Consider the following 16,293-nt stretch of genomic DNA (forward strand, 5'->3'; position numbering starts at 1 on the left):
TGCCTAATCATGAAATTCATTTCAGTTATTATGATTACATGGCAGCATGGTCAACCATATTATTACACCAAAATGAGTCATTTACTCATTCATGGTTTATCAATTTAACAAGTTCAAAAGTCAAATCCCAACTTGGTTTCTCAAATGGTGGTCACAGCATGGCTCCATTCCAGAAATCCTCCCTCTTACCCTTGCAAACCAAGTCAAATATTTCCACACCATCGACAAAGTCAGCAGGCACAATTCATAATTCCCAATTCTCCTATTATTCTCCTGTAAATACAAAGTTCCATGGATATTCAAATGGCAATATGATATCCAAGGTCACCTTGTAGTTCGCCGTCATTTTGTTAAATGGTGGGACGTTTTTAACATTGACAGAATAATGGGCTATATTGAAGATGAGTTCCCAAAAACAATCCCAACTCAAGTTACCCAAGTTGCTCCACCAGCTCAAGTTACTCTAGTTGTTTCACAACCAAGTCAGAAACTCCAAAAGATCAAGTCAGACAGGCGGTCTTCATCTGAAAAAACCACCAGATCCAGAAGGCCCCCCAAGTCAGAAATTGCAGAACTAAAAGATTTGCAGCATCCATTTTAGACCGCATCTAAGGTCTCTCTCAAAATGATGAAGAGGCTGATGATGCCTCCTCAGATGCTGCATCAAGTCACCCGAGGAATCTATACAATGATTCTCTCTACCAAGATAGCTATGATCCATTTGCCTAATCCGGGTTATCCAAGTCAAAATTCACTATTTACTACAGTACAAGTCAAAGTCACTATTCCTACAGGAACTGTCGACAGAATCACTATTTCTACAGTTCTCCTGACAAGATACTTTTCATCTACAGTACCGTCGTTACAAAACGACAGGAACAGTAACCCACTATTCATCTACAGTTAAAAGCAGTCTCAAAAGTCAAAAAAGTAACTTTTTGAAAGCCGGGAATGGCGCCGAAGATGCTCCTCACAGTGCAGAAGCTCAGCTATAAATGCAGATGCCAATCCATTTGCAAGGTTGTAATACCCCTAGTTTTGAAAGGGATATAATCGAAATTTTATTATTTATTTTATTGTTTTCAGTATTTATTTTATTATTTTTAAGTGCTTATGTGGCTATGTGTGGCATTTGAATGACGAGTTGTTTGAATTGATTTGTGGATTTAAATAGATTGTTTTCTTTACTTGTATTTTTAATTGATTTAATTGATAAATTGTTATTTAATTGACTTGTCTGATTATTTCTTTGTATGGTTGTTTTCTTTAATTAAATTAAATAGTTTTTAATTGTGTAAATGTTTTATTGGTTTTTGAATGGAATTAATTGGATTAATGGAATATTCCTAATTGTAATGAAAAATAGGGTTTAGTCTTTTACTATCTCACGCCGACTAAACTGGGCCTCAATTAGGTTTTCTATGGTGGATTAAGATTAGGCTTAGGGTTTTGATTAGTGCCTATATATATATACGGTAGTATGTCTTCAAAAGGGGTTGAGAACCCTATATACGTACAGTGTTGATAGAGAGGAAAACAGAGAGAGTAACAGAGAGTTACAGGGAGAATTACAGAGAGAGATAAAGGGAGAAAGTCTAGGGTTTTGCCTTAGGCTAGGGCTGAACCAAGGAGGAGGAGGAGCAGAGGTTGGCTTGTGGGTAAAACCAAGAGCAACAGAGGTGAAACGGTCGTCGGAGATTTCATCGGAAAATTCAGAGACGGTTAAGGCAAGTTTTATTCTCTCGCTATCCCTTTGTCTTGTGTTCTATGCATACCTAGATGTCTCTAGGATTCTAATTGAATTTTAATCTAATCTGGCATGCGAAATATATGTCAAGTTGATTATCAGTATATATATGGTTGTTTAAAACAATTCTTGAATGACTTGTGTGTTTGGTTTATTTTAAGCTTACAGATTGGTTCTGTTTTAATGAATGATTTAATTCGTATTATTATAAACAAGGGATTAGGATGTCAAGGAATATATATAGGATGGTTAAGATCAGTTTTGATTATCTGTATATGTTCTAGTATTACCTGTAGTTATGTCTGTAAATCGAAGATCAAGTTGTATGTTAACGCATAAGGAATCGGTAGAGGTTTTAAATCACTGTAATAAATTTCAATTGTCGAACCAAACCATTGGGATGCTATTTGGTATTAATAAGACCCTTAGGATTAGTTTTAGAAACCAACTGAAGAGTAAAAAGTGGCCGGGGTCGAAGCAGATCATCGGAAACGAAGAAGGAAGCGGAACAGTGGGCTCCCCCTTTTTGGAGGCGGCTCCAAACACTTTGAGCCTGCTCCAAAAGTTTTTGGAGCCGGCTCAATGTTGGTTTGAGCCTGCTCTATTTTTTTTTAGAGCAGGCTCTTTCAATTTTGATGCGTACTGTAAGTTTTCAGAAACTGTTTAGGCTCTTGGGGTTTCTGAACAGTTTTAAAACTTTAATTGGGGTTTCAATAATTAATTTAGGATGTAATTAAGGTCTTGTATTGCATAAAATACCCTCTTTGTATTAATGGAATTAACAATGCGCTATTTAATAACTGGTGCGCGGTTAACTGCTGGAAGGAAGTTAAGTTGTCTAATTTTAATTCGACAATTTAGGGTGTTATAATATGATTCTAAATTAAATTTTAGATGTATGAGGGAGTCTTTTCATTAACAAATTGGACTTGTAGCATAGTTTATGGCTCGGTGCTAAAACAATAAAGCCGTATGCAAAGATGCAACCTAGCATGCTATTGGTGGGAAAAAGGAACTGAATTGTTAGAATTAATTTTAGCAATTTCTTAGACAATATTATGATTTTAAAACTTACTTATATGCATGATAGAGTTATTGTTTTATTAAAACTGATCTATTCATGCTCTGGATGTTAGTCGTTGAACTGTTAAACAATACATGGTTTAACTCTTGGATTTAAATTGTTGAACCTTTAAACATCTTTCTGCAATTATTTGGGTTATAGTTTGGATTTAGATTGCTGAACTAATACTTAGGTTCTGTTAATCTAATTGGATGTTGGCCTAGAATTAATTATATATATATTTTCTGTCAATTACTTGGATGGATGCTGGATAATTAACTTGATGAACTATTAAATCTTGTTTTGTTAGTTACATGGATGGATTCTGGATTATAGATGATGAACTATTTAAATTCTGTTTATTATCTATTTGGATTATATGGATGTGTTTGATGTACTGCATAAAATGTTGCATCATTTACGGATCATATGCATGGTATGTACCGGTATGGGACGATGACATATGGAGGGACGGATTAAATCAAAACACTAATTCCAACCCATTTATACATACGGAATGGATTAACTAAAACAGTTAAATCCTACATGGTTTCATGTCCTGTCAACTAAAATAGTTGAACGACATATTGGATGGTTGTTTATATTTTCTGTTAATAGGAAGGATATGGATTTAATTAAAATATTTAAATCCTAGTTATATGTTGTGTTTTGGCAACGAATAGTTAACCGGCTCAACATTGTATTTGGAAGGAACTTATATATAATTGGAGTAGGGATTTAATTAAAACACTTAAATCCTAATTTTATGTCGTGTCATGGCAACGAATCAGTTGAGCGGCACTACATTGGTTTGGATGGGAATTTATATATATAAATTATGGTACCGCGATTTGAGCTTGAGTCTCATAGTCGAAGGTTAGGGTGCGTATATGCAGTAGGATGCGTAGCTAGCTATGTTGGTTGAGGTATACTCTGTTAGGCTTAGGTAGTCATACCCACTCAGGTGCGTATTGCATGTTACCTTCTATTCAGGTTGAGACCCTCAGCATAGTTAGTGAGAGTCCTATAGTGTGGATATATATTTATCTATTTACGGACTATATAGATATGGTTGAGACATCTAGGATGTATCTGCGTATCGGGTCTCTGTTTGGATTGTAGTTAGGATAGAACTTGTTCGTGGGCCTGACCCACTATTATTTTTCAGGTAACGGACGGTTCCAGGTCTTAGAGCTTGTTCGTGCTGAACAGAGACGTCTTCTCATTCTTCCGACGACGTAGGCGGTTCCTGTATGATTTAGCATTGGATTTTTTTTCGGTGGTTCATTTCTCAGTAATGATTTTATTAGGGGTCCACCAGATGGATTCCCGAGTTGTATTAGAAATTGAGAATTTGGATGTAACAGACTAGTTCTTATTTATAAGATTTATTCTGAAATTTTCAATAAAGGATTTTCATTTAGTTTCTTTCCAGCGAATTTTATTTACTCATGTTTATCTTAATTATGTTCTGTGTTCGATTATTGCTAATTGATTTGATATCCTCGGGTAATCGGGCGTGGGCCTGGCCAACCCGCATCCGGAAATCCGGGGGTATCACAAAGGCAGACTTCTTCGGAGGCTTCTTTTCTTCAGTCTTTTCTAGTTCTCATATTTCTGTAATATTTTCTGTTCTATTCTCTGCTTGTAATACACTTCTAGAATGCTGTATTCAACAGACTTCTACCAGTAACTGTTATCAGTATTGTAAGTTAAATTCTGTTGTACAATTTAATTTCAGTTATTTGATTATTTATATATTCAGTTATTTGATTATTTATATAATATACATTGGAAGGTTATACACCTCTTCTATAATATATATAATTTATTTGTTTTCAGTTATTTGATTATTTAAGTTAATGATTTGATTATTTAAGTTAATGTGCGCTTCCCTTTTGGTATCAGAGCCATTTATTTGTGGTTGATATAGTTAACACTATTCGTTATACTTCATTCTTGTTAATCTTGTTCTGTTGATTCGGTTTAAACATTCTGTTATCTAATTCTTATCATATTGTTATTAATTTCCTTCATGTGAGTCCAGATCCAAACAATAAGTCCTAGATCCAAACAGTAAGTCCCAGAAGAGGGCCTGAGCGGTACGGCATGAGCGGATGAGCGCATGGATATGATATAAATATCAATTTGAAAAGATCATGACCATAGTTTGTTTTGACCAGCCAACTAAATAGGAATAGTAAGCGTTAAGTAACAATGAATAGGTTATTTAGATCTTCCTCTTCAATGAGCTCTAGTTCCAGATCTAGTTTACCCCCTCCAATACCAAACATAGTTAACGAAGAAGAATATTGCATTGAAGACAGTAACTTAGATTTTCGTGATTGGAATATCCCCAGAATTCCAAATCGAGAAATTTACAAAACTAGTTTCCTTGAGTCAACCTTTCTTAGTGATTACACAATTAAAACAGTTGAACAAATTTACTCTTTGTCAAAAGAACATGAAAAATGCCAATTACTCACAGCCAAAGCAATGCAAAGACATAGAGCTAGAGGATACAATTTCATCCATCTAGCTCTCATACAAGTTGCAATCAAACCATTCACCAACAGAGGACTTAACGCATCTGTCTTACTAGCCCTTCGTGATGCTAGGTTCCTGGATTATGACCTTAGCCTCTTAAGAGTCGTTGAAACGGGCCTCTGTAATGGCCCAATTCATTTCAATTGTTATCCAGATTTGACTCTTAGTTTAAGTGACCCTTACTTATTAAAGGCTTTAACTCTTAACGTCCAAACATCATGTTACCTTATGCTTCTTGGGTCCCAACCTTTAGGTCTAATTTACAGAATTTATTACAAAGCAATCAAAACTAATCTCAATGCCAAAGCAGTCAAAAAAGACATCAAAGGTCATACCATGTTGATTGAAAGCAGTACTGCTGATGCTAATATCCAAATCAAGAAAACAATTGCCTGGAAAGACATTTCGTTACCCAATGAATGGATTCTCCAGAATGAAAATCATCCGGTAAAAATAAAAAATGATATAAGTAATCTTGAAAGAGTCCAGGAATTTATGGATGGCACCGTCAGGATAAGTTTTGATGAACAACGTCTTCTGACTCGCTCTCATCCTTCTACTTCATTTGATAGATCAGATAGTGGTCTGTTAGATAAAAAAAGTGAAGTTCCTCCTCTAAAAAGAAAAAATTCACGATTTGATCCAAGGATGAAAGATCTTAAGTTAAAAGGTCTAAAAATAGAAGAACAAGTTAACCGACCATGTTATGTTCCAAACCCAAAATCTAAATCCACACCAAGTTCTCCTACTCCTTCTGATTTCATTGGCAACCTTAACACCATTAACCCACAATTAAATACGATTAATAAACCTTTTAAGTATAACCAGGGACGGAGCCAATTAAGGACCAAAAAGGGCACGTGCCCCCCCTGGATTTTCTCCCTCTCTTATATTCTATATATATTTTATAATAATATATATGTTTTTTAATGAAAATATGGAAAGTGCCCCCCTGAATTGTCTCATTCTTCGTAGAATTCTATATATGTTTCATATTTTTTTATCCTAAATTATTTCCTTAATCCTTATATTCTATATCTATAAATTAATTTCATTCCAAAAATATCATTATCACTTTCTATATATATATATATATATATATATATATATATATATATATATATATACTCATAAATATTGACTTATATACATGTACAATATATTATAAATATATGGTATGGTATACAGTATTATACTGTGCCCCTCCTGAAATTTTTTTCTGACTCCGTCCCTGAGTATAACCTCTCCAGATTACATGATGAATACTTATTTGTTCCCAATAAAGCAAAAAGAAACGATTTTAGGAAAACTCATACTAAAAAGGAACAAAATAAGATTCTTCACTATTGGCAGCAGTTCATGATCGAACACAAGGTCGAAATTAATTTCTTTGACTATCTTGAGAACTATCATAACAAAGTTAATGTTCTAACAAAAGTTAATTGGAAAAAACTAGACACCACAACTGTCTCCTCTTCCCATCCCCCATTAAAATCTGTGATTCTTGATCACATGGGGACTGAAGTTACTGCTTCCCCCTTAAAAGTCAGCACCACTACTGATCCAGATGCCAGAAAAATAATTAAACAAACAATTTCCCAAATCAATACCTGCATACTATTGGAATACAACTTGACAAAATCGAACTTTCCTTGTCACCACCTATTGCCCCAACAGCACAACTTTCCTCTCTTCCTATGGAAAAACCCCTTATTTCAATACCAACTCACCGAAAAGTTTTCCTCCAGCATTGTCCGACCCCTCTACTATTCTACAAATTGAAACAATTCTCAAAACACTTGAGAAAGGAAAGGCTAAAATTAAAGATGAAAAAACAATCACTGTAATCAACACTAATGATGATTCTGACACTTCCTCCTCCTATTCCAGTTATCCTTCCGAAATCCACCAAATTGAACATGCTTTCTCCAATCTAGAACTTAATCGTATTATCAATAAACGAGTCAACCCTACCAGCCTCACCAAAAATTGGTACCCTAGACCCACTCCTCTAGACATTCAATATGAAGAACGCAACATCCACAATCAATTCTCCGTCTCCTCTGATAAACTCTATGAATAGAATATAGATGGTTTATCTGAGCTGAAAATTCTGAACAAGTTAAATCATATATCAATGGTAGCTAACAATTATGTCACTTCCTATGATCTTAGTCAACCAGATATTGTTGATTTACTTACCTCTGGATTTTCCAGCATGCTAAAGTCTTGGTGGGAAAACCATCTTACTGAAAACTCACGCACCAACATCAAAAATGTTGTCCAAAAAGATAATAATGGACTTCCTATTTTTGATGAGACCATAGGTCATGGAATCACTGATGGAGTCAATACACTTATTTATACAATAGTTAAACACTTTATAGGAACTCCGAGTAACATCACTGCTCGAATACATGACCAGCTTACCAATCTCTCTTGTCCTACCATGAGTGATTTCCGCTGGTATAAAGATGTATTCTTATCCAGAGTTATGCTCAGAGATGATAGTAATAAACCATTTTGGAAAGAAAAATTAATTAATGGTTTACCCAATCTTTTTGCCCATAAAATTCGAGAAACACTTGGTAAAGCTACAGGTGTCATTGACCATGACAACCTCACATATGACAATATCAATAGCTTAACCCAAAAGGTATATATATATATTTTTTCCTGGGTATATAGGTTATTTTAATGCAAAAGTAAGAGTTAAAATGTCTTTGCAAATATTGTAAGGGCAAATGTGATATTACATGGTTAAAAATAAATGATGTCATCAAAAATCATCATTGACCAACGTTAACTTTCAGTAAAGGGGTCTAAGTGTTACGACGGAGCAAACCTCGAGGGAGGACGGTGTAATTTTTGCTGTTAATACTTCAGTAATTTAGCCTGCCTCTCATCTCTTGGGCCTGGGCCCACCTTATTTGATTAAATTGTTCGCATGCTTTCTGTCGGCCCAATTTTAAAAACCCACCGACTAATCAATCCAATTGGCCCGATCATAACTGGGTACGTTGTTTTACTTTTCCCTTCCCACTTCTTCGGTTCCCAAACTGTGCACTCTCTCAATTACTCACCCAATCACCACAACCCCATCACTCTCCAAATCAGCCTGAATCATACAAACGTGGTTCAGGGTCGGTCGCTTTAATTATTGAAGATCGAACCCAGCTAGCTAAACTTCGCACTCACGATGGTTCGGAAACGATTCCAAGAAGCCAAAACAGGTATTACTCTCCAAACTCTTCATAGCAATGAAATTAGGATGTCCTCATCGTCAACATTGTTGAAGACTGTGTTGGGAGGTATGAAAAGTTGGAAAATAGATCACATGATCTTTAATTGAGCTTCGAATCAATGTGGGTATAAGCATAATTGTTTGTACTTATAGCAATGTCATGGTTTCAATCTCATCACATCACATTGACTAAGATATACTGAATTCTAGTTTTTTCTTGACCCCTGGGCATTGAGATTCTTTATTAGGTGTTTGTTTGGGTGGTCAAGTGTTGATTGAAGAAGCCAATGTGCTCTTTGATCGTGTAAAACGGGCGGGTCTTTGCATTCCCAATCATTGTTATAGCTATGACTGTCTGTTGGAGGCTATCTCTAAGTCTGGTTCAGTTGATTTTGAGTTGATTCAGAAGATGGAAGATCTCAATATTAAGTTGTACCAAAAGAAATTGTGTTTTAGTACACGGGTTTGTGAGGGAAGCCCTCCAGTTGTTTGATAAAATGCAGAAGTCCAGCCATGCCATTTTATGACATGCTGATTGGAGGGTTCTGCAAGAACAAAGAGCTTGAAAAAGCTTTATTTTTGTAAATTTTTTATAACCCACGATTTTGAATCTGAATGATGTTCAATATTTGAATCCAGCCTCGTAATTCTTCAATTTAGACGCAATCGCATTTTATAGAGATTCGCCTTTACACTGTTCGACGAAAAGACTGAACCACACACACTGACACAAACATATACTATATATGCTCCAAGTTATGTGAGTATAAATGTCTTTTGCAGGGCTTGAATTGGTTAAATCTTTCAATTACGATAAGTACCTGAGGAAGATAGGGTTTGGAAAAGAAGATTACCACTTCTGGAAACAAGTAGGCAAGGGATTGCTATGCACATACGCGCTGTTTGGCGCTGCCTGGCTGTACAATGAAACCTCACCACTTGGTTGGTGGACACTGAAGCCAAGACCCAAGGAAGAGAAAGAGTTGGCTCACCTCTATGAACGACGGCAGTTTCCTTATCCTGGCGACGAGGAGGCGATGAAGGAGTTCATTGAGAAAGGTGGAATGATCGGCACTACTATAGGACCAAAAGGGATCATTGAATCCGATAAAGACTCCTACAATTATCAGAAGAAGTTGCAGGACAAGAAGTTCGAACAAGAATCTTTCAAGATGTGGATGAGGATGAGGAATGAAGTTGTTTCAGAGCTCCAAGAGAAAGGGTTTGATGTTGAGTGATGGTTACAGTGATTTCTTTTATAAGGTGAAGCATTTGATGATTGTTGTGCCATGTTTTCAGTCTTCAGAGGTGTATATCAGCTTTGAGCCTTTTGTTTGATCCAATGTGTGGACTGTGGACTCACATTTGGGTGGAATATGTTGATGGATATGAAACATGTGTATTTTGGTTTGTATGTTTTTAAGGATGTGGTTCCAAGTGCATCAATGATTCATGTAATCAAATTAGATAAATTTGAACCGTACTTGCATTTATCTTCTTACATCGATTGGTTTACGTAAAATACTAACCAAACAATGGGTTCCTCAATCATAACATCAATCTGTAAAAAAAAAAATAATCATCAATGTTTACCACATTATTTACTTATTAAAATTAATTACATACCAAAGGCATTTAGCCCAATGTTATAATTTCCTATCTTCAAAGAAGAAGGGAGGGTTTTGATCTGGGAGCGTGAAAAAAAAAAAATTGTGTTTGTTGTTAAGATTTAAAAATTAATAATAATAGTTAATTAATAATTAATCACTGACAAGCAAGAACTGAGGAGGATTCTGTTTGGTGAGTGGGCCTTTGTTTTTCCACGGCTGTGTATAGTGTTTGATGATTTTAATAAGGAAAAATTATATTTTGGTAACCAAAATTAAACATAATTGTTATATAGTGACCTTAAAGTCAATAAAAGGTGAATAATGACCAATTTTGAAACTTAATTGATATTAAGTGACCATTTGATGATTTATTACCTAAATAGCCTTCTTATAATATATTATTATGTAAGTAGATAAATTTACCCTCTACATTAACATAAATAAACACTTACTTAAATTGACTAACAAAAAGATAACAGATTATTAGGGTGAGTCTCTGAAGAGAAGATCAAGATGGAAGAGAACTGATGATGGATATTATACATCATTTTCTTCAAGATTCTAAGAGACATGACGAGAAAATTGTAAATTTTCTTCTTATTCATTATTTTCAAGGTATAATTATTATACTTTACGAGTTGATTTGTCTGAAAGATCTACCTTAAGATATAAGATTGTAATTTTTAGGAATTTTTAATACTACTTAGTTATAGTTCAAGAAATAATGACTATTGTTGATTAATTTCATAATTTTACTAACTGTTAAAAGGTGTTTCAAAAGTATGATTTGCCATTGTAAATGTTATGAGCATTCATGTTGAAGGGCCTTGAAAAATAAATAAATAATGGAAAAGAGATAATGTTAATAAAGAAATTTTAATTTTTTAAATTGGTAAATTGTAAACTAAAAAGGAAAATATTAGATGGTTGAAAGCCTTGAAAAATAGATAAAGGGTGAAAAAAAGATAATGTTGGTAAAGAAATCTTAATTTTTTAAATTGGTAAATTATAAACTAAAAAGGAAAAAAAGAAAACGTTGGATTAGAGAGAGAGAGAGAGTAGGAGGAGGATGAATTTAATGACTTATTATTTATATTGGATGGCAATTTTGTCATCTAAAGTTTATTTTTAAAATGTTTATTAAACTTTTAAGTGTTTTTGACCAAATTATCCTTAAGTGGTCACTTAATATCAATTAAGTTTCAAGATTGGTCACTATTCACCTTTTCTTGACTTTAAGGTCACTATATAGTAATTATGTTTAATTTTGGTTACCAAAATATAATTTTTCCTTTTAATAATGTATAAAGTTTTAGTAATGTATATAGTAGAGAACTTTTTAAAGAAACGTAAATGTTAGCGGTGATTGTAGTACAATCGTAGCCCCAACTAGTAAAAGTTTTAGTAATGCTTAGCGGTGATTATAGTACAATTGTAGCCCCAACTAGTTAAAGTTTTAGAGTAGAGAAGTGAGAGAGTAAGCCAAAGTGAAGGCGACTGTTACACTAAACAAGTGGCACGGGTAGATGAGTTTATGAACCTTAAGGGTGAAAATCACCTCCAATGAAATAGTATATCATTTACTCCATTTTAAAATGAATTGTCCAGAAATGGCCACGTCATCCATGTTTGAGATGCATAGTAAGAAAATATTAGAATACTTAGTAGGAAAATGTTGGAATGCTCCTTACGAAAATATTGGATGCACTTTTACTTACAAAAATTGAGGAAACAGATTACTGACAACTGGAGATGATCCTTGTCCGAATGTGCAATCCAAGTGAGGAGGAGTACACCAGAACAGTAACAAGCGACACGAAAGGTGTGTTGATGTTGTATCTCCTGCGGCATTGATGAGGCTTACCGCTTACACCAATATGAGTAGGGGTGGAGTCAGAAATTTGGTTCAGGAGCACGTTAATATTAACAAAAAAAAAAAAAAAAAAAATTCCAAATAGGCCGAAAATATATATAACTTAACAACAGTGTATTAGCATAAGTGAATAAAAAATGAATAAGAAGAGGAAAAAAAAAATATAGTGACAAAGGTTATTGAACATAAATTATGCATAAGTGCAAGAAAGAAAAAAGAATTTTTTAAGAAGAAAATGAAATAAAATATATATATATATATATATGAGAGAATTTTAAAGGAAAAAATATGTTTTAATTGTAGAAAGAGAATGCAAAAGTTTTTTAAGATGACAAAAAGAAATTTGAAGAATAAGAAGGAAAAGGAATAAAGAATTAAAAACGTTTTTAGAAATAGATAATTTTATTGGAGATAATTTATAAATTTTATAAGGATGTTTTATAAATATTTACAAATTATATGCATAAAATAAAATAAAATTTAGTTGATTCAGGGGCAAAGGAGCCATTTTATTAATTTTAGGTGGGCATTTTATCAATTTTTACAAATTTATATTAAAAAAAATAAATTCAATAATCTAGTGAGCGAGCATAGGGCGGGCCGCAGGAGGCAAATGCCCCTTAAGCACATGCTGGCTCCGTCCCTAAATATGAGTTGGAGAAGGGATTACTGGAATTAGGTGTTTTGTTACATAGCAGTTAGCACATATTATTGTTAAATGTTAATATATAGGGCAAATTTCAGTAAATTCCTAATATTTTAAAAAAGTGATCATAAAACCCCAACCAGTTTTAAAAACCCCCAATAATATAATAACATTATCATTTTACCCCAATTCTGTTCATTGGGATCGTTAACCCAGTGCTTCGACAAATTGACAATTCTGTCCATTGGGATTGCTTCGACAAATTGACAATTCTGTCCATTGGGATCGTTAACCCAGCGCGTGGTTAACAATTGCTTCGACAAATTGACTTTTGTGACAAAAATACCCCTGCTGTCACATGTGCCAAACAAGTGATGTGCATTTAAATATGTTATACCGAAAATACCCCCAAGCTTGTAATAGTAACCTTGTCCTCTTCTCCGTCTCTAACCAGACCCCTGCCGTCCTCCTCCGCACCCCCTCCTCCTTCTCCCGTTCCTCCACCACCAACCCCCCCCCGCCGCGAGTCCCCTCTCCCTCCCTTCCCTCCGCCATCCACCACCACCACCACCTCCTCTCTTCTCTCCGTCGCCGTCCCTGTCCCTGTCCCCCACTATCTATAGCTCTAAACTCCCTCACATCCTCTCCGCCTCTAATCTCCCGACCTCTCGCCGCCGGAAACCAATGAAACTCCCTCACATTCTCTCCGAATCGAGCCTTTCATCTCCACATAGCCACAACCCCTACAGATCGAATAATTATACAGAAAACTTTACATACAATGCAAATTCAGCATTCTCTGCCACTCCTTCTCAAGCCTCATCTGTCTGGAACTGGGAAGAATTATACCCTCCGTTACCACCCGATTCCGAGTTCTTCCAACAATGGAACAACATTGACAACAACAAGGCCTCGAACTACAGCTACCAAAATCAACCCAATCACCTACAATGTCCTCCGATCTCTCTCTCCCTGTAACTTCTTCTTCTTAGGGCTCGGCCTGGACTCCCTCATGTGGGCCTCACTCAACCCCGGTGGAACCACTCTCTTCCTCGAAGAAGACCTGAAATGGTTCAAGACGGTGACCCAAAAATCCTTGTACCTAAAAGCCCACGCCGTCAAGTACAGGACCAGGCTCGACGAGGCCGACAATCTGCTCCGATTCTACAAGTCGGAGCCGAAGTGCTCACCGGCGAAGTCGTACATAAAAGGGAACGACCAGTGCAAGTTAGCGCTGACCGGACTGCCCAGCAAGGTGTACGACAAGAGTGGGACTTGATTATGATCGACGCGCCGAAATGGTACTTCGCGGCGGCACCGAGGAGGATGGCGGCAATCTACTCGGCGGCGGTGATAGCGAGGAACAGGAAGCGATCGGGTGTGACGCATATGTGTTCCTACACGACGTTGACCAGTGGGTGGAGAAAGCCTTCGCAGAGGAGTTCCTGTGCAGGAAGAATTTGGTGAAGGGTGTGGGGAGGATATGGCACTTCGAGCTGCCTTCCGCCGCTAACGTGAGCTGGGCGAGTGCTGGGTCCCGGTTCTGCTAAATTGAGCTATGGGGTGTATTGTTGTAGTAGGCTGCGCTACACTTTGGGTGGAGGATATTATTTTTAATCTTTTCTTGATTTTGTGGTAAAGGATAATATTGTAATTTCAAAAATATGATTTTTTTATTTTTTAAATAAAAGGGAATATAATAAGGATAATTTAGTCATTTCACATACTCTTAACTCCCAATTGACAGAGTTGGGATAAAATGATAACGTTATTATATTATTGGAGAAGTTTTTAAAACTGGTTGGGGTTTTATAATCACTTTTTTAAAGTATTGGAGGTTTATTGAAATTTGCCCTAATATATATATAACATCTTGTGGCGCACGGTTGTGACTAGATCACGGGATGGTGAAACTCTAAACATGTGACATTAGACATGTTTGTTTGTAGAAAAATCATAGCACACGTGTGGGTTGTGTTGATTTTTTGACCCATTTTGTCTTGAGGGGACTCACATTTTAGACTTATAAATAGATAGGATTGCAACAGTCTTATTTGATCTAAATTCGATAAGGCATTTCATTTATGAGTCTAATTAATTGAATATCTGACAACTTGAATTAATTGAAGATCCGATAACTTGAATTAATTGAATATCCGACAATTCGATCTATTAGGAGTCTAACTTTTTCTTAAGAAAAAAGAAATTAATGTTAAAAGAGAATGGAAAATAATGATTAGAATAAAAAGGAAAGAAAACAGAACACAAATAAAATATGAAAGAAAATTAGAATTTTTAATAAATAAATAAATAAAAGCACTTATTGTGTTTGGGAGCATCGAATCAGCGTTTTAGATTTGAAATTGAAAGAAATTTGGTTCAAAATTTAAACTAAATTTTTTCTAATTCCAAATCCAAGCTGCTAATTCGATATTCCCAAACATAACACTATAGAGTAAAAGAAAATAGGGAGAGAGAAGAGGAAGAAGAGAAAATAATTATAATAACATTATATAAATAATTATAATAACATTACGTTAAAAAATATTATATAATATTTGATTACTGCTACTTGGAGGCCTCCCTCGACATTTCATATGAGCTCTCCTTTTAATTAACATACTTTGGGCAAATAAAATAATGCATAAATTATAGGATAAAGTGCAAAGAATCCTCCTAAACTATTATCTTTTCGTAAATAAACCCCATGAATAATTGATTTGTTCCAATTAAGGATAAAACAATCAAAAAAGACTATTTTACCCTTTCTCATTAAAATTTTCATTTCTTATTAAATTATTTTATTATCTTTTCTCTTATCTAAATATTAATTATACCATTTATCTAAATTTTATTATTAGTATCAATTTATCACAAAAATGGGAAAAAATAAATAGATTTGCAACTACATTTTCTAATATGATTAATTTATAATTAAACTATACTATTTATAATAAAACTTATTATACTCATGCTAAACTTTTTTTAACCATAAAAATACCTTTTTTATATACAATATATTCATGAAAATTTACTAAACTACTTAAATAAAAAATACCTTTTTATGCAATATATTCATGAAAAAAATAAGAATTTACTTAAATTGTTTAAAAAATTTCTACTTAAGATTTTTATTTAAAAAATTAATATAAAAAATTAAAGGAAAATTTACGTAAATTTAATAGAGAATATGCCATCAATATAGTATAAGTTTATTTCATAATTAATTTCAATAAGAAAAATAAATTAAGTGTAATTTAAAAAGAAAGGGCATTATGGTCATTTAATAAAAAATAGTCTAGGTATTCGGGCATTTTGCAACATAATGTAATAATTCAGAAGGTATTATATACAAAAAGTTAAAGTGATCTCACTATTAAACAATAAAAAATCAATTCAAAATATCATAAATAAAATTATACGAGATAATCAAAGTTAATAACGTAATTTGGTCAAAGAAAGAGTGTATAAAACTTTGACTCATTCGTGTGATTTATTATAAATGAATTTTGGTAAATTCTCGTACACTTTTCTTTCAAATAGTTAAATTCGCACCTCAATAT

The 16,293-nt window shown here is 34.3% G+C and overlaps 1 protein-coding gene and 1 pseudogene across 1 annotated transcript; both read left to right on the forward strand.

Moving 5' to 3' along the window:
* The first annotated feature begins 8,349 nt into the window (after positions 1–8,349).
* On the forward strand, positions 8,350–10,102 carry LOC132269369 (uncharacterized). Its single transcript, XM_059770538.1, has 2 exons — positions 8,350–8,590; positions 9,385–10,102. The coding sequence occupies exons 1-2, from the start codon at positions 8,557–8,559 to the stop codon at positions 9,837–9,839; spliced, it is 489 nt and encodes a 162-aa protein (XP_059626521.1). The 5' UTR covers positions 8,350–8,556; the 3' UTR covers positions 9,840–10,102.
* A 3,169-nt stretch (positions 10,103–13,271) lies between these two features.
* LOC132268397 (arabinogalactan O-methyltransferase 1-like) lies at positions 13,272–14,415 on the forward strand (annotated as a pseudogene).
* The last annotated feature ends 1,878 nt before the right edge of the window (positions 14,416–16,293 follow it).

The sequence above is a fragment of the Cornus florida genome, unplaced genomic scaffold (genome assembly GCF_030987335.1).
Source record: "Cornus florida cultivar Cherokee Brave unplaced genomic scaffold, ASM3098733v1 CherokeeBrave_3.0.0_Hap2_Chr08, whole genome shotgun sequence".
Lineage (NCBI taxonomy): Eukaryota > Viridiplantae > Streptophyta > Magnoliopsida > Cornales > Cornaceae > Cornus > Cornus florida.

Excerpts from the sequence above, each read along its gene's own strand:
- LOC132269369 (XM_059770538.1), top strand. The coding sequence starts at position 8,557 with ATGGTTCGGAAACGATTCCAAGAAGCCAAAACAG. Across the intron at positions 8,591-9,384 it reads ATTCCAAGAAGCCAAAACAG|GGCTTGAATTGGTTAAATCT; the intron begins GTATTACTCTCC and ends TGTCTTTTGCAG.